This window comes from Hyla sarda, chromosome 6 (assembly GCF_029499605.1).
Source record: "Hyla sarda isolate aHylSar1 chromosome 6, aHylSar1.hap1, whole genome shotgun sequence".
In the NCBI taxonomy this organism is placed as follows: domain Eukaryota; kingdom Metazoa; phylum Chordata; class Amphibia; order Anura; family Hylidae; genus Hyla; species Hyla sarda.
Window position 1 is genome coordinate 49,420,138 of NC_079194.1, and position 23,637 is coordinate 49,443,774.

The following is a 23,637-nucleotide window of genomic DNA, read 5'->3' on the forward strand; positions in this document are numbered from 1 at the left end:
CTGGTGTGCCGGACCGGAGATCGATGGGGGATCCCAGTGGCCGTACACCCCACGATCAGACATCTTATTCCCTATGATTTGGTGTGGAGTACACCTTTAAAGCCACTATCCAATGGTTTGGACAACAAGTGAAGGTCTTAAAGGGGTACTCCGCCCCTAGACATCTTATACCCTATTCAAAGGATCGCGGCGGTCCCACCACTGGGGACCCCCGCAATCTCCTTGCTGCACCCGGCGTTCGTTCAGAGCGTCGGGTGCAGTGCCAGAGGCTTGTGACGTCACGGCCATGCCCCGTTCGTCACATCATAGCCCCGCCCTCACAATGCAAGTCTATGGGAGGGGGCGTGACGGCCCTCACGCCCCCTCCCATAGACTTGCATTGAGGGGGCATGGCCATGACGTCACGAGCCTCCACCCCACGACGCCAGTCATCCGGCACAGAGCAAAGTTCGCTTTGTGCACCGGATGTCTGGGATCCTTTGGATGGGGGATAAGATGTCTAGGGGTGGAGTACCGCTTAAGGACCCTGAATATAGAAGCTCCTGTAACATGGACAAAGTATACATCGGTTTCTTCATCCTTGCACATGCTCAATATCAGTGGTCTCCAAACTGCAGCCCTCATGATGTTGCAAAACTACAACTCATTGGTTGTCCAGTCATGCTGGAAATTGTAGTTTTGGTACATCTAGAGGGCCGCAGTCTGGAGACCACTGCTCTATAGCAACAAGCACATATACAGGTCTGACGTTGGATACACCTAGGTTGCTGAATAAGTTCATTGTTCATCGATTACCTGGCACAATATTAGAAAACGAAACGCTTGAAGCTCTCTGAAACAGGTAGTCATCCTTATCGTAACCGGATATTCTTAGAAAAAACGGTTCTGTGGGTGGAATAAACTCAGTGATGTTCCATATCTCATAGGGTATTCTGTCAGGATAATATTTGATGGAAATTGTCTTCAGAAGAAGTCCTGAGGTGGTTAATAGCTCAACACGGTCAATTCTTGCTGGATGCTGGAGGCCAGTTACGTTTAAGAGAACATAGGTGGGAATCCCTATAGGAAAAAGGACATTACATACAGGATCAGGAAACTCAACAGTTAATGAAACTATAAAGATAAAGAAAAGGGCTAAAAATATTTAATACACTTTTTTATGTTGAAATTTTAAAAGTTTGCTTAACCCCTTCAGGACGGAGCCCATTTTGGCCTTAAGGACCGGAGCGTTTTTTGCACATCTGACCACTGTCACTTTAAACATTAATAACTCTGGGATGCTTTTAGTTATCATTCTGATTCCGAGATTGTTTTTCGTGACATATTCTACTTTAACATAGTGGTAAATTTTTGTCGATACTTGCATCCTTTCTTGGTGAAAAATCCGTAAATTTGATGAAAAATTTGAAAATTTTGCATTTTTCTAACTTTGAAGCTTTCTGCTTGTAAGGAAAATGGATATTACGAATACATTTTTTTTGGTTCACATATACAATATGTCTACTTTATGTTTGCATCATAAAATTGATGAGTTTTTACTTTTGGAAGACACCAGAGGGCTTCAACGGTCAGCAGCAATTTTCCGATTTTTCACAAAATTTTCAAACTCAGTATTTTTCAGGGACCAGTTCAGGTTTGAAGTGGATTTGAAGGGTCTTCATATTAGAAATACCCCATAAATGACCCCATTATAAAAACTACACCCCCCAAAGTATTCAAAATGACATTCAGTAAGTGTTTTAACCCTTTAGGTGTTTCACACGAATAGCAGCAAAGTGAAGGAGAAAATTCACAATCTTCATTTTTTACACTCACATGTTCTTGTAGACCCAATTTTTGAATTTTTACAAGGGGTAAAAGGACAAAATTTTTACTTGTATTTGTAGCCCAATTTCTCTTGAGTAAGCACATACCTCATGTCTATGTAAAGTGTTCGGCAGGCGCAGTAGAGGGCTCAGAAGCGAAGTAGCGACAAGGGGATTTTGGAGAGTACGTTTTTCTGAAATGGTTTTTGGGGGGCATGTCACCTTTAGGAAGCCCTTATGGTGCCAGAACAGCTAAAAAAAAAACACATGGCATACCATTTTGGAAACTAGACCCCTCGGGGAATGTAACATGGGATAAAGTGAACCTTAATACCCCACAGGTGTTTCACGACTTTTGCAAATGTAAAAAAAAAAAAAAAAAATTTTACCTAAAATGCTTGTTTTCCCAAAAAATTTTAATTTTTAAAAAGGGTAATAGCAGAAAATACCCCTAAAAATTTGAAGCCAAATTTCCCCTGATTCAGAAAACACCCCATATGGGGGTGAAAAGTGCTCTGCTGGCGCACTACAGGTCTCGGAAGAGAAGGAGTCACATTTGGCTTTTTGAAAGCAAATTTTTCTCTGGGGGCATGCCGCATTTAGGAAGCCCCTATGGTGCCAGGACAGCAAAAAAAAAAACCACATGGCATACCATTTTGGAAACTAGACCCCTCGGGGAACGTAACAAGGGGTTAAGTGAACCTTTATACCCCACAGGTGTTTCACGACTTTTGCATATGTAAAAAAAAAATTTTTTTTTTACCTAAAATGCTTGTTTTCCCAAAAATTTGACATTTTTAAAATGGGTAAAAGCAGAAAATACCCCCCAAAATTTGTAACACAATTTCTCCTGAGTACGGCGATACCCCATATGTGACCCTAAACTGTTGCCTTGAAATACGACAGGGCTCCAAAGTGAGAGCGCCATGCGCATTTGAGGCCTAAATTAGGGACTTGCATAGGGGTGGACATAGGGGAATTCTACGCCAGTGATTCCCAAACAGGGTGCCTCCAGCTGTTGCAAAACTCCCAGCATGCCTGGACAGTCAACGGCTGTCCGACAATACTGGGAGTTGTTTTGCAACAGCTGGAGGCTCCGTTCTGGAAACAGTGGCGTACCAGATGTTTTTCATTTTTATTGGGGAGGGGGGCTGTGTAGGGGTATGTGTATACGTAGTGTTTTTTACTTTTTATTTTATTTTTTGTTAGTGTAGTGTAGTGTTTTTACGGTACAGTCGCACGGGCGGGGGTTCACAGTAGTTTCTCGCTGGCAGTTTGAGCTGCAGCAGAAAGTTTGCGGCAGCTCAAACTTGCAGCCAGATACTTACTGTAATCCTCCGCCCATGTGAGTGTACCCTGTACGTTCACATTGGGGGGGGGGGGGCATCCAGCTGTTGCATAACTACAACTCCCAGCATGCCCGTTGGCTGTCGGTGACTGCTGAGAGTTGTAGTTTTGCAACAACTGTAGGCACACTGGTTATGTATCACTGAGTTTGTGACCTAACTCAGTGTTTCACAACCAGTGTGCCTCCAGCTGTTGCAAAACTACAACTCCCAGCATGTACGGTGCATGGTGTACGGTGACTGCTGAGAGTTGTAGTTTGCAACAGCTGGAGGCACACCGGTCGTGAAACACTGAGTTAGGTAAAAAAAAAACTCTGAGTTTCACAACCAGTGTGCCTTCAGCTGTTGCAAAACTACAACTCTCAGCAGTCACCGATAGCCAACGGGCATGCTGGGAGTTGTAGTTATGCAACCAGCAGATGCACCACTACAACTCCCAGCATGCACTTTAGCTGTTTGTGCAAGCTGGGAGTTGTAGTTATACAACAGCTGAAGGTACACTTTTCCATAGAAAAAATGTGCCTCCAGCTGTTGCAAAACCATAAGTCCCAGCATGCCCATAAGGGAATGCTGGGAGTTGTGGTGGTCTGATTCCTGCTGTTGCATAACTACAGCTCCCAGCATGCCCTTTTTGCATGCTGGGAGCTGTTGCTAAGCAACAGCAGGAGGCTGTCACTCACCTCCAACGATCCACGCCGGAGAGTCAGTCCCTCGTCGTCACCGCCGCCGCCGCTGCTCCTGGGGCCCCGATCCCAACATTGACGCCGGGGATCGGGGTCCCCAGCACCCGGGGTGCACGTCCCGCACCCGCTCACGTCCTCCGGAAGAGGGGCGGAGCGGGTGCGGGAGTGACACCCGCAGCAGGCGCCCTGATTGGTCGGCCGGTAATCCGGCCGACGAATCAGGGCGATCGTGAGGTGGCACCAGTGCCACCTCACCCCTGCAGGCTCTGGCTGTTCGGGGCCGTCAGAGACGGCCCACGAACAGCCAGTAATTCCGGGACACCGGGTCACTGGAGACCCGATTGACCTGGAATCGCCGCAGATCGCTGGACTGAATTGGGCATAATGACCCCCCTGGGCGATATGCCGGGATGCCTGCTGAATGATTTCAGCAGGCATCCGGCTCCGGTCCCCAACCGGCTAGCGGTGGGGGCCGTAATTCCCACGGGCGTATGGATATGCCCTCGGTCCTTAAGGACTCGGGATGCAGGGCGTATCCATACGCCCTATGTCCTGAAGAGGTTAAAGGGGTACTCCGGTGGAATACAATTTTTTTTAAATCAACTGGTGCCACAAAGTTAAACAGATTTGTAAATTACTTATTATTTAAAAATCTTAATACTTCCAGTACTTATCAGCTGCTGTATACCACAGAGGAAGTTCTTTTCTTTCTGGAGTTCTTTACTGTCTGACCACAGTGCCCTCTGCTGACACCTCTGTCCATGTCAAGAAATGTGCAGAGCAGGAGAGGTTTGCTATGGGGATTTTCTCCTGCTCTGGACAGTTCCTGACTTGGACAGAGGTGTCAGCAAAGAGCACTGTGGCCAGACAGAAAAGAAATTCAAAAAGAAAAGAACTTCCTCTATAGTATAAAGCAGCTGATAAGTACTGAAAGATTAAGATTTTAAATAGAAGTAATTTACAAAAATGTTTAACTTTGTGGCACCAGTTGATAAAAAAAAAAAAAAAAGTTTGTTTTCCATGGGAGTGCCCCTTTAAATGGGAATTGTCAGAATTAAAAACTGGAAGTGAGGGTGGGGCTAGCTCCTGTCCTATCAGACTGCAGCCTGAACACAGAGAGGAGGGGGTTACAGAGCAGCCTGTAGTGATTACATGAAGATACCCAGCACAGCACAGCGGACTCAGTGAGGATGGTGAGTTCAGTGCTTGCCTCTGACACACCCCATCCTGAGCAGTGGATGTCAGAATGAGTACGCAGCAGAATAGAGGGATTTTTAAGTACAAAGGCTAGCCACATAAAAAGACATGTAAAGCATCTGCATTTGCAAATTTTGTTTGCCTTTGACGCTTCCCCCATGTGGCTTAATAAATTATGGTATAAGAAATTGGAGGTCCTATTGGGAAGGTTATTATGGGGTAGGAAACGAGTCAGATTAAACAGATATTTTACGGCACCATGGGAAAGAGGAGTTAATTTACTTTTTAGCGTCACAGTTGGTTCGGATTGTAAACTGAAGGGACTCCCAATTTTTATGCACAGTAGTTAAAGTGAATTGGATAATATATACAAGTTTTTGGCGTTACCATATTTTTTGCCATATAAGACGCTCCGGCATATAAGACGCACCCAATTTTAAAGGAGGAAAATCTAGAAAAAAAAGATTCTGAACCAAATACAATGTAAAGTATAGGACAGTGATCTTCAACCTGCGGACAACCAGATGTTGCAAAACTACAACTCCCAGCATGCCAGGAGTTGTAGTTTTGCAACATCTGGAGGTCCGCAGGTTGAAGACCACTGGTATAGGAGGTAATACTCACTTATCCCCGCTGTTCCGGACCCCTCACCGCTCGTCACCGCTGCCCTGGATGTCGACCTCCATTGCTGTCGCCGCGTCCCCTGGGTATCCCCGTGCTCCGGAATGTCTCTGCTGCCCGGAATCCTCGCTCTCCGTCGCCGCCATCACATCGCTATGCACACCGCTCCTATTGGATGACGGTGATCAGCTCCAGGCCCCGTGCCCGCAGGGGGCCCCCCGTCACAGTCGGGACATCCCTGTGTCCCGAAAAATCTTTTCAGGACACAAGGATGCCCCGTTTACCTCATAGTGGTCCCGCGTTAACTTTAAAAATGCAGGGGCCGCTGGGAGGAAGCGCACGCAGGGACGTCACGTCCCGTGCGTGCGCTCATAGCAACAGTACAGCGGAGCGGAGCAGTGAGGAGGACGCGCGGGTATGGTAAGTGACCTGCGGTCATCTTCAGTGTTCCGACCACCTCTCCCAGGATCTACTGCTATGGCCCATAGGCCATAACAGTAGATCGTGACCCCGGAGCAGTGGTCGGAATACTCAAGTGGTACACTGTATATGGCTGAAGGCTGTATGTCTGTGGGGGAACATACTGCACCTAATGTGGGGGACTATACTGCACCTAATGTGGGGGAACTACTGTATACTGCACCTAATGTGGGGGGACTACTGTATACTGCACCTAATGTGGGGGAACTACTGTATACTGCACCTAATGTGGGGGGACTACTGTATACTGCACCTAATGTGGGGGAACTACTGTATACTGCACCTAATGTGAGGGGCAATACTGCCCCTAATGTGGGGGACTACTGTATACTGCACCTAATGTGGGGAAACTATACTGCACCTAATGTGGGGAACTATACTGCACCTAAAGTGGGGAAACTATACTGCACCTAATGTGGGGAACTATACTGCACCTAATGTGGGGAACTATACTGCACCTAATGTGGGGAACTATACTGCACCTAATGTGGGGGAACTATACTGCACCTAATGTGGGGAACTATACTGCACCTAATGTGGGGGACTACTGTATACTGCACCTAATGTGGAGAACTATACTGCACCTGATGTGGAGAACTATACTGCCCCCAATATGGGGAACTATACTGCCCCTAATGTGGGGGACTACTGTATACTGCCCCTAATGTGGAGAACTATACTGTCCCTAATGTGGGGGACTATTGTATACTGCACCTAATGTGGGGAAACTACTGTATACTGCACCTAATGTGGGGAAACTACTGTATACTGCACCTAATGTGGGGAGAACTATACTGCACCTAATGTGGGGAGAACTATACTGCACCTAATGTGGGGGAACTGTACTCTTTACCTAATGTGGGGGGACTATACAATAATATTGTACTATTCTGATCCCTATAACTCATATTTTTCTGTATATGGGGATGCATGAGGTCATTTTTTGCGCTGTGATTTGTAGTTTTTATCGGTACCATTTTTATTTTGATGGGAATTTTCAATTGCTTTTTAGATTTTTTTTTATAGTATTTGAAGTGACCAAAAATTTTCAAATCTGGTTAGTGCACTATTACGACTTTTGGGGCCCCACTTTTGATTTTGCCTAGGGCCACGCTAAGCCTAAAACCGGTCCTGCCTAGTGAGTAACATATAGGAGCATTATTTTTTTCTGACATAAGACAGGTACGCTTTAAACTATTTTCAGATCCAAGAGTACCAGGAGAGTGCCAAAAAACTCAGTCCAACTTTGGAAATTGTGATCCCGTTTTTTTCTTTTTTATCCTGTATACTGACTTATACCCAGGATTCCAGGAGGACATAGAGGTAGCTGAGAGCCAAAGGCTGTCCGGGCATGCTGGGATTTGTAGTCTTGCAACAGCTGGGGACACACTGTTTGGAAAACACTAGCCTAGTTGCTGCTGACGCTCCTGGTGAAGTGAAACATGTAGACAGGGCTTCCGTTTTCTTTTCAAACAAGCATTCATATAGGTACTAGTCATATTAGTAGTCTGCAGCAACTAGGGCAATTAAAGTAGCGAGCAAATACAGTGCGGTGGCGCTATTAAGTGGGGCAGCCATTTTGTATCTAATAAAAGTAATGTTTTTATTTTATTTATTTATTTTTTAAAGGGGGTAATTGTGGGTGGTTTGCAATCTTTTAGCCAGAAGTTGAGGATTATAATTTACACCCGTCCTCTCTTATGTCGGGCACAGCAAATAAGAGGTGCTACGCAAAAACTTGCAACTTTTTCTTGCCAGTTTTCTGTTGTTAAGGGGGTACTCCGATGTATGCCAGAAAATTATACAGATATGCAAATTACATACATTTAAAAATCTTAATCCTTCCAGTACTAAGCTGCTGCTGTATGCTCCAGAGGAAGTTGTGTAGTTCTTTTCTGTCTGACCACACTGTTCCCTGCTGACATTTCTGTCTATGTCAGGAACTGTCCAGAGTAGGAGGTAATCCCCATAGCAAACCTCTCCAGCTCTGGACAGTTCCTGACACGGACAAAGGTGTCAGCAGAGAGCACTGTGGTCAGACTGAAAAGAACTGCACAACTTCCTCTGAAGCATACAGCAGCTGATAAGTACTGGAAGGATTAAAACATTTTAATATAAGTAATTTACAAATCTGTATAACTTTCTGGCGCTAGTTGATTTAAAAAAATAATAATAATTTCCTCTGGAGTACGCTTTTAGGCATTGATCATTTCTCCCCATGTTGTTTAAATAATTTGTGAGACTGCAATGACCTACAATACTTAGGCTAGGTTCAAACTGTGGAATTTCTGGGCAGAATTTCTGCTGGAGATCGAGCCGACGGCACTAGGACCTAGCGGACTACATTGCCATCCCCATAGATGGCAATGCATTTCTGAGCAGATCTCCCAAAAGATCCACCCAGAAATGCATTGCAGTCTATGGGGGCAGCAATGCAGTCTGCATGGTCCTAGCGCTGCCTGCTCGATCTCTGGCAGAAATTCTGCAGTGTGAACCTAGCCTTAGTTGCACAAAATGCTGACACCGAAATAAGATCTAGATGGTTCATTCTTTAGAAATCTTGAACAGAAGCGCTCACCTTGTATGGGTCTGCTGGATGTTCTACTGAAATCTAAGGTGGGCTTGTTAGAAAATCCCGCTCTGAAATCTATCGTACTAACTCCAGTGATTCTCACCGAATGGCGTCCATTACTTGATGTCTGAAATACAGTCACAAAGATATGTTGTAATTTATGATATCTAAATAAAATACAGTGTGGACTGTTTGGCTGGGTGGACACTTAAAGGGGCACTCCAGTGCTCCAGCGTTCTGAACATTTTATTCAGAACGCTCTGAGCCGGAGGCCGTGATCGTGATGTCACCTGTTGTGTCATGACATCACGCCACACCCCATCCAGTCAAGTCTATGGGAGGGGGCGTGTCGTCCGACACGCCCCCTCCCATAGACATGAATGGAGGGGGTGTGATGTGACGTCACGAGGGGGCGTGGCCATGATGTCACGATCACTGCCTCCGGCTCCAAGGAGGAAATCGCCCTATGCTTTGGATAGGGGATAAGATGTCTAGCAGCGGAGTAGCTCTATAAACCTAAGGGTGTGACAAAGGCACCAAAAAGCTCTTGCACCTGGTCTCGGCAGCAGCTTGAAAGACAATCCTGCAGATATATGATAGACTCGATGGCCCCCCGTGAAAACTCTTTTTGGAGAAATTTTTTTTTTTTTTAATCCGCAAAGATTGAATCAAAGCAATCCTCAACAAGGATAGTGGAACACTTCTTTAGCGTGTGTGGGCAAGCTACATTTCTTTACCTTGGCCATTAAAGGGGTACTTCAGGGGAAAAACGTTTTTTTTTTTAAATCAACTGGTGCCAGAAAGTTAAACAGATTTGTAAATTACTTCTATTCAAAAATATTAATCCTTCCTGTACTTATCAGCTGTTGTATACTACAGAGGAAGTTCTTTTCTTTTTTAAGTTCTTTTCTGTCTGACCACAGTGCTCCCTGCTGACACCTCTGTCCATCTCAGGAACTGTCCAGAGCAGGAGCAAATTCCCATAGAAAACCTATGCTACTCTGGACAGTTCCTGACATGGACAGAGGTGTCAGCAGAGAGCACTGCACAACTTCCTGTGTAGTATACAGCAGCTGATAAGTACTGAAAGGATTAAGATTTTTAAATAGAAGTAATTTACGAATCTGTTTAACTTTCTGGCACCAGCTAATTTAAAAAAATGGTGGATCCAAGGACACACTTCAGCGTCCTTCCTTAGACTTGTGTTTGTAGTTTTTAATAATACAGTTATCATACAAATCACAGCATAATAACACATTATTTACCTTTATATTCCAAGTACCCGGCACCGGTTCTTTGACATTTAACACTTTGGCAGAATTGAATATATTTAATAATTCATTCAGACCTGATTCTGGTTTTATCTGCTTCCCTGAAATTAGAAACAAATGAAGATATTCAATGGGAAATACATTGGGAGTAAGTTATCAGTAAGTGTAAGTGATGGTGCCGGCCATGTCTGAGCATTCGCCAGTATTGAACAGTGAGCAGGTTTACCGGGACTTTTCAATACATTTATTTTTGTATAGTTATAAAACACTGCAAATTTGAGCTTAATTCAAGATCTGCTTATAGTAACTGTAGATTGTATTTTCTCACTTTAGCACAAAACACGCCCCCTCCCATAGACTTTCCCTAGCGGGGGGGGGTGACGTCACACGGGGGCGGGGTCGTGATGTCACAATACTCCGGCCCCATGGTCGGCACCCGGCAGTTTGTGAGCTGGCAACATGCAGCTCATAGAGGTGGGTGCCAAATGCAAGATTGCGGGGGTCACCAGTGGCGGAAGCCCCCGCGGTCAGACATCTTATCCCCTATCCTTTGAAGAGGGGATAAGATGTCTTAGGGCCGGAGTACCCCTTTAAACCGGAACTACTTTAACAAAACTATACATCAGTCTGCTCTATAACATGAGGCCTGCAGAGTGGACTACATTTTCAATGTGACGGGTTCCCTTTACAAAAATATTTCCCCCGTAAATATTTAGTAGAGCATCAAAGTGTAAAGAATTCATCCTCATGTAGAACCTTACCAAGTGGATCATAGAGTTCAATATCTGGAGAAGGTCCACTCAGCGACACAGTCACTTCCCTAAGACTTGGATCAAATGGAATCTCCCAGGTAAGTAGTGCACCACTCAAGTGGTCGGTGGACACAAGATGAACCTTTGAGGCTTGAACGGCTTCCTCTACCCACTTTAAGACCTGAATGAAGACATTTAGTATTAGCATCAAATGTTACATCAAACAACAAAAATATGTAGTTTACTAAAGTGTTATTACTGCTAATAAGATTAATACTTCTGGTTAATGAGGACATCAAAGCCTTGTCAGGGGTCTCCTCAGCCATGTAAACAACCATAACGCTGTACAGGACCCAGCATAATTGTGTATTCCATAGACAGCCTATTAATTTCAATGATATTTGCGTAATACTTAATTTCGCCTGAGGTGGCGCTGTAGGGAAACAGTTTCTACCTCAACTTACACCGGGAGTTCTTAGCAGTGGGACTGTCTGAGCTCAGCTCATTGTTAAGGGGTCCTACTAAGAACTGCCCAAAGATAACACCTGTGCTAATAATAATACTATTTAAAGGGGTACTCTGGCAGAACATATTTTTTTTCATATCAACTGGCTCCAGAAAGTTATACAGATTTGTAAATTACTTCTATTAAAAAATCTGAATCCTTCTAGCACTTATCAGCTGCTGTATACTCCACAGGTTGAGTTGTTCTTTTCTGAATGACCACAGTGCTCTCTGCTGACACCTCTGTCCATGTCAGGAACTGTCCAGAGTTGGATCAAATCCTCATAGCAAACCTCTACTACTCTGGACAGTTCCTGACATGGACAGAGGTGTCAGCAGAGAGCACTGTGGTCAGAGAGAAAAGAACAACTCAAGAACAACTCAACTCATACAGCAGCTGATAAGTACTGGAAGAATTAAGATTTTTATAGAAGTCATTTACTAATTATTTAACTTTCTGCCACCAGTTTATTTGAAATAAATAAATAAATGTTTTCTACCAGAGTACCCCTTTAAGGGATAATCCTGTATCAAAAAAATATGCTTTATTCAATGCCACTTGCTAATTTGTTTACTGCCTAATGGGTCTCCTTGACCAAATGACAATGCCCTATTTCCCTATAAGATACGGCACTAATATTGCAGTCACATGCTCCTTTCTGAGCACTCTAAACATCAATATTTTTTCACAGTCTGGACATTTTAAACAAAAAAAGGAAATGCCTGACAACCCCTTTAAAAGAAAAGTGAAAACTTTTTATGTGATATATTTTTACATCAGAGCAGAGTTCACTGTGCAGGGAGGGGGAGAGGGGAGCTGTGACCATCCCCTGTTGTGAATAGTGTCATCCTGTGGTATATGCAGCATATACCGTATATACTCGAGTATAAGCCGACCCGAATATAAGCCGAGTCCCCTAATTTCACCCCAAAAACCCAGGAAAAGTTATTGACTCGACTTTAAGCCTAGGGTGGGAAATACATCATCTCCCCTGTCATCATCCAGACCCCCGTCATTAACACCCCCATCATCACCGCCTGTCATCATCCCCCCATGTCATCATCCCCCCTGTCATTATCCAGACCCCCGTCATTAACACCCCCTCATCATCACCCTGTCATTATCACCCCGTCATCATCACCCTGTCATCATCCCCCCATGTCTTCATCCAGACCCCCGTCATCATCACCCCCGTCATCATTCCCCCCCCCCCTTCATCATCACCGCCTGTCAATCCCTTCATCAGTGGACTTCAACCTGCGGACCTCCAGATGTTGCAAAACTACAACTCCCAGCATGCCCGGACAGCCATCGACCACTGCGGCCTTCGTCATCATTCAGACCCCCCCCTTTAGTTTTCTACTCACCTCCCCTCGGTGGGAAGGAAGGGTGAGCTGGTCCGGGCCATCTATGCTGCAGGGACCGTCCGGTGGGGAGGGTTAGTCGCTCTGGGCTGTCCATTTTCACCGGGAGGCCCTCTTCTCCGCTCCGGGCCGGCCCCGGACTAGTGATGTTGCCTTGACGATGATGCACAGGGACGTTCAGGCGCAGGTACGTCTGCTGCGCACGGAGGTCCCTGTGCGTTGTCGTCAAGGCAACGTCACTAGTCCGGGGCTGGCCCGGAGTGAAGAAGAGGTCCCCCCGGTGAAAATGGACAGCCCAGAGCGACTAGCCCTCCCCACCGGACGGTCCCTGTAGCATAGATGGACCAGATCACCCTTCCTTCCTACCGAGGGGAAGTGAGTAGAAAACTAAAGGGGGGTCTGGATGATGACGAAGGAAGGGATTGACAGGCGGAGAGTTAACTCGAGTATAAGCCGAGGGGGGCGTTTTCGGCACGAAAAATCGTGCTGAAAAACTCGGCTTATACTCGAGTATATACGGTAGACAGTATAAGAGACCAACTGCTAAATTATCAGTTTCTCTGTTTTTTCTATTCAAAGGTTTTGTGTTTGAGTCAAATTATGAGTTTTATTTTATTCTCTAAACTACTGATAACATTACTCACAAATTCCAAATAAAAACATTGTCATTTAGAGGATTTATTTGTAGAAAACACAGACTAATCAAAATAAACCAAAAACAAAGATGCATTGTTTTCAAACCCGAATAATAGAATAAAACAAATTCATATTTATTTGGCAACAACAAAATGCTAACTTTTTAACTTTAAAGGGGTACTCCGCCCCTAGACATCTTATCCCCTATCCAAAGGATAGGGGATAAGATGTCAGATCACCGGGGTCCCATTGCTGGGGACCCTGGGGATCGCTGCTGCAGCACCCCGCTATCATTACTGCACAGAGCGAGAGGGCTCTGCACGTAATGACGGGCAATACAGGGGTCGGAGCATCGTTACGTCACGGCTCCGCCCCTCGTGACGTCACGGTCCGCCCCCTGCCATAGACTTGCATTAAGGGGACGGGCCGTGATGTCATGAGGGGCAGAGCCATGACGTCACGCTGCTCTGGCCCCTGTATCGCCCGTCATTACGCACAGAGCGAACTCGCTCTGTGCAGTAATGATGGCGGGGTGCCGCAGCGGCGATCCCCGGGGTCCCCAGCAGCGGGACCGCGGCGATCTAACATCTTATCCCCTATCCTTTGGATAGGGGATAAGATGCCAGGGGCGGAGTACCCCTTTAAGAGTTCAGAGATTAATATGTGGTGGGATAACCCCGATTTTCATGCATCTTGGCACGCTCTCCACCAGTCTGTCACATTGCTGTTGGGTGTCTTTGTGCCACTCCTGGCACAAAAATTCAAGTAGCTCGGCTTTGTTTCCTGATTTGTGATTGTGACCATCCATCTCCCTATACTTATAATGGGATCACCTAGAGAAGACAGAAGGAGATCGCTGCAAGCTGGGGAGTGAAGTGTGCTACTGAGCGCTTCTCCCTGCTCATTCACCAGCACTGAGACCCCAACTGATCCAACGTTTTAATATGTCTGTGTGACAAGTCATGGTAGATTTTTATAAACTTGCTTGAAACATAAGACATTTTCTGATGACAAATTCACCCTTAAAGAAAGTTAAACAGATTTGTAAATTACTTCTATATAAAAATCTTAACCCTTCCAGTACTTATCAGCTGCTGTATACTAAAGAGGAAGTGGAGTTGTTCTTTTCTGTTTGACCACAGTGCTCTCTGCTGACATCTCTGTCCGTGTCAGGAATAGTCCAGAGTAGGAACAAATCACCATAGCAAACCTCTCCTGCTCTGGACAGTTCCTGACACGGACAGAAGTGTCAGCAGAGAGCACTGTGCAAATATGACAAAAACAGAACTCTAAGGTGTGGACGGAATACAAAGGTGCACGACAGCCAGGTAGTAGGACCAAACGTTTATCCACCCATAATGCAACGCGTTTCACGCGTTGCATTATGGGTGAATAAACGTTTGGTCCTACTACCTGGCTGTCGAGCGCCTTTGTATCCCGTCCACACCTTAGAGTTCTGTTTTTGTCATATTTGTACCTGACGAGACGTGGAGTGGCTGCTGACACCTCATCTCTATTATTCTACGCCTTGATCCATTGTTGCACTTGGTTGAGTGTAACCCATTGCGGTAAGCGTGTTATCCACCTGAGTTACCTTTTGTGCAACAACGGTATCACACTATGGAGCGCTGTCTGTCTTTTGTTTCAGAGAGCAATGTGGTCAGACTGGAAAGAACTACACAACTTCCTGTGGAGCATACAGCAGTTGATAATTACTGGAAGGATTAAGATTTTTAAAGGGGTTATCCAGGAAAAAACTTTTTTTTTTAAATATATATATATATATATATATATATATATATATATATATATCAACTGGCTTCAGAAAGTTAAACAGATTTGTAAATTACTTCTATTAAAAAAATCTTAATCCTTTCAGTACTTATGAGCTTCTGAAATTAAGGTTGTTCTTTTCTGTCTAGGTGCTCTCTGATGACACGTGTCTCGGGAACTACCCAGTTTAGAAGAGGTTTGCTATGGGGATTTGCTTCTAAACTGGGCGGTTCCCGAGACACGTGTCATCAGAGAGCACTTAGACAGAAAAGAAAAACCTTAACTTCAGAAGCTCATACGTACTGAAAGGATTAAGATTTTTTAATGGAAGCAATTTACAAATCTGTTTAACTTTCTGGAGCCAGTTGATGTATAAAAAAAAAGTTTTTTCCTGGATAACCCCTTTAAGACATGTCAGTCCAGATCCATGAGAGAACTAGACAAGACAACCAGGAATGTTTGCATTTTCAATATTTAGAGAAAATATGTGTTGTGCACTTCTCTCCCCTGACCTGTGACCTCTAGCAGTCAGTCGTTGGAATACTGTTTAGCATTTTTGTAGTCACTTGATTTAGGAGAGTTTGTCATCATTGTCATAAACAGTCCGAACATTCCACTGAACATTTCTTTCCTAAACAAGGCTTCAGACATTCCATAGATTTCGCTATTTTTCCTTATCAATATTTACACTGTTAGCGCTGACACTTGTTTGGATTATGAACCATATGGTTTTCTCTTATTTATTATGGAAATATTTATTCCAGTGTCTCTAGTTGTGATCTCCGGTACTGGATAAGATATAGCGTAAGTCTAAAAATAAATTCCTGTTGCATGGCTGAGAGCAGATCGTGGTACTCAAAAAACAGAACACAATGATATATATATAAAATAAATGACTTTATTATCCTATATAAAAGCAAATGGGGGATGGGGGGGATCATGAAAGTCTCCTAAAAAAAATCAAAAACAAAAAAAAATATGTGTAAAAAAAACTGTGACTGTCAGATGAATGTATCTACAGTATAATGCAGGAACAGAATAAAATCTTAAACCAGTGGTATCAAACTGTGGCTCTCCAGATGTTGCAAAACTTCAACTCCCAGCATGCTTGGCCGTCCGGGCATGCTGGGAGTTGAAGTTTTGCAACATCTGGAGGGCCACAGTTTGATACCAGTGGTTTTAAAAAAATATTTAAATCAACTGGTGCCAGAAGTTTAAAAAGATTTGTAAATTACTTCTATTTAACAAATTAAATCCTTCCAGTACTTATCAGCTGCTGTATGCTCCACAGGAAGTTGTGAAGTTCTTTCCAGTCTGACCAAAGTGCTTTCTGTTGCCACCTCTGTCCGTGTCAGGAACTTTCCAGAGCAGGAGAGGTTTGTTTATACTCTGGACAGTTCCTGACACAGACAGAGGTGGCAGCAGAAAGCACTTTGGTCAGACTGGAAAGAACTTCACAACTTCCTCTGGAGCATACAGCTGATAAGTACGGGAAGGATTAAGATTTTTAAATAGATGTAATTTACAAATCTGTTTAACTTTCTGGCACCAGTTGATTTGGAAAAAAAAAAAATAATAATTCTACCGGAGTACTCATTAAAATTGGTGGTCAACTTACCTCATTGACCTGCTTCTTATCCAGGTGAAATACTTGGCCAGAGCTTGTAGAAGCAATTTCTTCATATACCTTGTAACCCACATGGCTTCTGTCATCACAGTCTCCCGTCAACACAAACACAACCTGGACGAATACAATAATAATGGTGAATGTGTAATGTTATAAATGGCATGAATATTCAGTGTGACCTTATAAACTTGCACCAAAGGGGAAAGATATATGTTGTAAAGAGGATATGTCATCAGACTGTGCCGTCCTATGTAAGGGCATCATAGTATGGGGAGGTCTTCTCTCCGCCTAGCCAACAGAGCACAAAAAGTATTGTGCCATTTGGTTAATAAAGGAGATCAGAAAACGAGCCAAGCACATAGTTTGTCCAGCCCAACAGGCACCAACATCTGTTCCCCCAGTGGCGCAAGCTGCCACTGTTCAAATGGTGGTTACCATTAGTCCCACCATAACCGAGTCTACCCTGTCTAGAGTGAATTGTAACACACGGGTTAGTCTTTTGAAGAGGGCACAGTCCCGTGGTCCCATTACATGTTCCAGCCTAGGAAGCAGTCTGATAGACGAGGCTGGGATGGAAAATTCCCAAGTTGAGAGACTAACGTTGTTTTTGTGGAAGCATCATTGTTGTTTTCCAGGTTCCTGCACCGTTCAAGGAAAGTGCCTGGTGGACTCACCAAGAACTCTTTGCAACCATTCTGCGTAAGTTCATGTGCCCTGCTACAGAGTAATATATTATTTATTCTTTTTGCACAAGTGAATGCAACTTTGGTTATCATTGGTTATCATTTGAATGACATTCAAGCAATGAACAGGATTTTCAGCTCACCCTCAATGGCCCCAGAGCGCACGGACTGTGCAAGGCCGCACCACTTCAATAGGAACAAGGAATGGAATGTCCAGAGCAGATGATCGTGCAAAGATGAAATTCTTTATTGATAAAAAGCCATAACAGGGGTGAAGGTAACGCGTTTCAGGTGTGTTAGCACCCTTAGTCGTACATTTATACGACTTGTACGACTAAGGGTGCTAACGCACCTGAAACACGTTACCTTCATCCCTGTTATGGATTTTTTATCAATAAAGAATTTCATCTTTGCACGATCATCTGCGCTGGACATTCCATTCCTTGTTCCTATTTGAACGACATTGTAATAAAGTGTATATAAAGTTTATACCAAATGTCTAAAGTGTTTAATGTCTTTTGTACCCATGGCAATTGTTTAGGAGGTATCCTGACTATGTCAGAAGAGGCGTAACCACTTACCTCACTGCCAGGGACAGTTACCTGCAAGATATAGGGAGTAACAATACCCTTGTATAAAAGTTATTTGTCCATAGTATACAAATGCCTAGTTAGTATAGCATAATTACTTCTAATGTCATTTCATGTACAGATAGTTAGTGATGTACATAGCATTTATGTATCTAAATAGTCAAATGTCATATATTAAGTTAGGACTGTAGCTAACAAGTCTAAGTATTCAGTCCATAATAGTCATTTAATGTCTAATGTATAAATATTTTCCTGTCCATTGTGTACAGGGTGCTCTTGTGGCCAGAGAGTTCTCCTGGAGGTGTAAGTAACACGTACAGTGACATCTACCGTGTATATAGGTAATATTGTCATATGTTGTTAGAAAATGTGTATTTACTTGTATAATGTTATGGGGAGAAGTAGCTTTAGCCGAAGGGCCCCATTAGCAAAGGCATTTGTTTAGAAAGCCTCCGGCAGCCCGATCTGAATTCATCCTTATTCTCCATCAAGCAGTTATAAGTCCAAAAAGTTCCATATGTTCTCATCTTCTTTTTCCCAGTTCTTAATACCCTCACAACATGGAGTATGTATGGACGTTAAGTGCATTGCCCAATGGACTCTTTCCCCAGTTCATCTGTTCACCAGCCCTGTGAAGGACATTTGTGACACGCCCAAGGAACTGTTTGTTGCTATCATGTTCATCCACACTCCTTAAGAGGGGGAGTTTGTGGTGGCCCAGTAGAGAAGTTGTACCCTTGCTGCTCTGTCAGACAGACTCCATTCAGTGACCCCTGCCCCCCCCCCTTTACCTATGTTCCATAAATAGTACTAAGTGCCTATGTTATTCAATGTAATGTGTATATAACTTGTCATATACCTTTAAATACTGTTGTCATGTGTTGTAACCAAGGGAGGTACCAATGACCATGTGACCTATAGGGTGACCTATGGGAACCCTCCAGGGTCTCCCCCATATAAACCCTGGGAGGAGCTAGTTCAGTCTCTTAGTCCAAGTCTTTGCTGAGTACAATGGGGTCAAGTCCAGAGAGAGTGTCTAGTGTCCTGAGGAGGCCTGAAGCCTACCACGCAGCCACACATCCAAATGTCCACTACTCCACAGGTGAACATCAAAACCTGATAAGCTACAAACGGGTTGAAGTCTGTCTAGTCAGTCCCAGTCAAGTCAGTCAAGATTAATCTGTGTAAAGTCAGCGTGGCCCTGCATCAAATTATCCAAGTCCACTACAAGTCCCAGCGAGCCCTAAGGTCTCTAAAGTCACTGGTCACCTCCGTAGGCCTAGCTAAACTGTTAACCTGTCTACCTCAGTAAAGCTGTCGTTGTTCCGTAACTTGGCGTCAGAGTCATTATTTGCCTAGCCCAGGATCCAGCGGTACACCTTCGAGTGGTGAAGAGGTTAAACCACGCCCTGGGGTCATGAATACAAGGGGTTAATGCCATCTGCCCCTAGGGTAATAACATCTGCCCTCATCACATCCTCACCACACTGGCAACAAGGCTCGTCCTGATCCTCGACCCATATAAAAAAAAACTCTGAACATATCTGTGTGAACATTTTGTTTACTTTATGGCTATTCTGTACATTTACACTTAGGTTTGTCTGTATACTCACTTGTGACTGCTTCTGTTGTATCAGTTGTAGGACGTCATTGGCGAGCTGGTAATCCTTCGATCTTGCATCAGTAAATACATAGATGAAAGATTCAGGTAGAGATATCTCCAGGGCAATTTTAATAGCTCCAATACTCATCTCTGGGCAGTCACCACCACCCTGCATGGTGGACAAAAAAAAGAACAGCAGAATAATGGTTCATATTACAGCAGAAACCGATGGATGACTATATTGGACATATTATAGAGTGGCCTGATATGTGGCCTATATTACCAATAATGATTTCTAATATATTTAGGGGGACAATCAACCATTACAAGCTATGCAAATGTTTTGCGGATGTTAAAACATTTTAGGAAATTTGATGTGCAGAGAAATCATTGGAGAAGAGCAGACACATCTTCCTGTTGTCCAGTTCTTTGACATGATATTCACCTTCCCTTCCTCCTGCCATCCACTCCCAGGGAATGCTCCATGCAATGTCTTCATGATGATGAAGATAACTACAGGACTGAGGAGAGATGAGTCTGGTTTGGGGTCTGCCGGGGTGTAACTATAGGGGGTGCAGGGGTAGCAGTCGCACTGAGTTTCTGGTTCCTAGGTGGGCCCCAAGGCACATCTGCCCCATAAGAGATCAGTATTCTAAATGGCACATGGTAGAAATGGAGCCCTATTGCAGATTTTGCATTGGGGCCCAGAAGCTACAAGTTCCACCTCTAAGAGTCTGTAATAGTTAAAGCGGAACTCCGGTGAGAAAATTTTTTTTTCAAATCAACTGGTGCAAAAAACTGAAACAGATTTGTAAATTACTTCTATTTAAAAATCTTAACCCTTTCAGTACTTATGAGCTGCTGTATACTACAGAGAAATTTGTGAAGTTTTTTTCTGTCTGACCACTGTGCTCTCTACTGACACCTCTGTCCGTGTCAGGAACTGTCCAGAGCAGGAGAGGTTTTCTATGGGGATATGCTTCTAAACTGGACAGTTCCTGACATGGACAGGGGTGTCAGCAGAGAGCACTGTTGTCAGGCAGAAAAGAAATTTACAAATTTCTCTGTTTTATACAGCAGCTAATAAGTACTGTAAGTATTAAGATTTTTAATTTTTAATAGAAGTAATTTCCAAATATGTTTAACTTTCTGGCACCACTTGATTTGAAAACATTTGTTTTCTACTTGTTTCCACCGAAGTTCCCTTTTAAGAAAATCTGGGGTCTACATTTTTTTAGCAGGTCAAGTCTTGGATTTTCAATTGTTTAGGGGGGTCTGATTTTGGGTCTATGTTTATTGCTACGGTTTGTTTTCTAAGTTAACTATTACATTTAGGCCTCACATAGAAGAACTTAGTCCAGTATTTTGCATGAGAACTTGTAAGGTGCAATTCTATTTTTTATTCTAAATAGGTTTCACTCCTTGTTTGGGTTGACCAATATAGATGCAAAATACTAAACAAAGTAATGTTATGTGAAAGTGGCCTTAAAGGGAACCTGTTAGCAGATCCATGCTGGCTTAAAGTGAAAATCCATTGTTGGTCTCCAGTCCATTCTGCCCATGTCGGTGCAGAGAAACACAGATAAGGCAACCAAACAACACCCATCAAGTTCTGTCTTCAAGTCCCATTTGTCAGAAAAGGGATCACCAAAACTCGTCAACTGTACCTCCCAGCATGAGCTGCACCTCTTTGCACCAATATGTGCAGAACGGGTGTGAGACCAACGCTGGATGTCCACTTTAACCACAGGTGGCATGAAATACCTGCAGGCCTCCTTATCACAAACAACAATTTTTACTCTGAAATGTTGCAAAGTTAGGCAACGAGAAAAGTGCCTGCAGGGAAACTTGTAACTGGCTTCACCTTGACTGGCTTGTTTTATATCTTTCTCCATTCCCGGCTCTTCTTAATGTTTTCTCTAAAAAAGCTGCATGGCTTTAGATTAAAACATAGTTCCATATTGGTATTTCATGCTGTCCATTGTGGCCTGAATCTGTTGCCAGGTTGCCTTTAGAGGGTACTTTAGGGTAGCCAACCAAAGCTTGATCTGTGTCTGACGTACGGGAACCCAAACAATGAATGCAACCAATGGGTCACGGTAAGCACCTGGTAAGTGCCTAGTACTGCCCATAGTCACTCCGACGTTCTCATTGGTGGAGGGTGACCATGGTGATAACCAAAAGCATGCATAGAATAAAAGTAATACGTAGACTAATACATAAACCCACGGACTCCAAATTTGCACAAAAATAAGTAGGTGCCTTCAAATATAACTTTTAATCAATTTGTTAAAATACTGAAGAATTAAATCAGTGTTAATAAAGTGGTCCAATCACCAAATGAATACAAAGGAGAACAAAGATGCAACTCCCCAATCTATCGCATATAAGTCCAGATATCTGCACACCAAAATATAACCAAACCCCTAGCTAAATGTCCAACGCGTTTCTGTTCTCTCATAACTTCATCAGGGATAAATAAAAAGCAGAGGTGAAGAAATATTAGATATATTATATGGACATAAATGTCAGGTGACAAAAATAATAAGTATAGTGTAGTACACAAGGCAGCAGCAAGCCCAAATAATTAAATTATTGTGTCCCCCTCCCATTTTCCCTGCTAGGTCTGGGCGGGTGGGTCTCATTCATGTTTTCAATTTTTTCATATTTTTACATATTTTTTATCTTATAATATGTTATTTTTTCATTTTTGATACCTTGGCACAATGGCCCGAGCTACATATATTTTAGTTTTGCGTTACCATACCGTATTGTATTACCTCTATCCGTCTGTCCCTCCGATATGTGGTGTTCCATTTCTAGACCTGGAACCTCTTTACATAATGGCGGTTCTACTTAACTATACTGTGGGCCAGCTCCTGTTTGATATTTGTATTTTATCTCTTCCCCTCCTTCATATGTCACCTATGGGTACCATTTATCTATGGGTACCATTTATCTTGCTGTTCTACACTTCAGTTTCTCCATTCATATATTATGGTTTATATCTGTTATTATTTATCTTCCTTCATTCATTATTATTACCATGTCTGTCCCTCTGTTCTTTTTCTTTTATTCTGCTCTCTTGCCGTTATATATAGTGTATATATCTCCCGGTCTTAGTCCCGCCTATAAACCAGTCTCAATACTAACTTTGTATTAATAGACAGCTGCACTTGTCACTATCTGATATCCTTCGGAGCTGTCATCTCCGATACTTGAGCCGCTCCCACTTAGGGCATCACGTGGGAGCCGCTCACGTGACATAACCCGGAAGCGCTGTACTATTTAATAGACGATGGCGCGCTTACTTAGCGTGCACTCCCTGACACCATGCGGGCGCTCTGCCATTGCAAAGCCTTTCCTGGCACCTCGTTGTTACTCAGTAAGTACCGCTTTTAAATATGTTGTTATCGCAGCGGTGTGCTTCTGTGTGCGGTCATTATTGACCTGCTTTACTTTTCCGCATGGTCCTAATTCTAGGCAGCAGACACACAGCCCTTTATCTGAATTATGTGAGGACACATTTCCTTCCCATGTCCCTCATCTGGGATCTGGTAAGCAATCATTTTTTCTTTTATACTGAGTGCTGTTTATTTATTTTCTTTTTAGGTTGGACTTCCTACCATGGGTCCTGCATTGCTACATTGGAAATTAGGCTCTACCTATTAACCCCTATTTATCTGGTATTATCCATAAGCGGGTTATTATACCTGCTAGGTGCTTATTTCTGCTTCCCATCTACTCTAACTAATATTGGGTGACCATGGTGATTTAACATTGATCGCCAATCTACAGACCCAGAGAGCATATATGGTATTTTCAGCTAATATGAGAAAAGTTGTAATATATCTTATTAGATAAAAATCCTTCTTTCTCCTGTCATCAACCCCCCCCCCCCCTTTCTGCAGAAATTTAGCTCCACTTTGTCCCGTGTCTGCAAGACAAGCAATACAAATCCATATAAGGGGGAGGAGGGGTCTGCTCCCTCAAGTCACCTGATATACCATCTCTAATTTGCAGTTCTCCCAGAGCTGGTGGGCAGAGCGCCCTCCTCCCCCCTCTATAGACTTGTATTGCTTTATAACAGGAGAAAGAAGCATTTTTTCTAATAAGATTTATTAAAATA

General features: G+C 43.5%; 1 protein-coding gene across 1 annotated transcript in view; it reads right to left on the reverse strand.

The window, feature by feature from the left end:
* Positions 1–23,637, reverse strand: part of HMCN1 (hemicentin 1) — a 443,635-nt gene that overhangs the window by 361,999 nt on the left and 57,999 nt on the right. Inside the window, exons 3-8 of the mRNA XM_056523646.1 lie at positions 19,519–19,677; positions 16,624–16,746; positions 10,737–10,908; positions 9,970–10,076; positions 8,711–8,831; positions 796–1,059 (exon numbers count right to left, since the gene is read on the reverse strand). Of these exons, the coding sequence (XP_056379621.1) occupies positions 796–1,059; positions 8,711–8,831; positions 9,970–10,076; positions 10,737–10,908; positions 16,624–16,746; positions 19,519–19,677 (946 nt within the window). The remainder of the gene's footprint in view (positions 1–795; positions 1,060–8,710; positions 8,832–9,969; positions 10,077–10,736; positions 10,909–16,623; positions 16,747–19,518; positions 19,678–23,637) is intronic.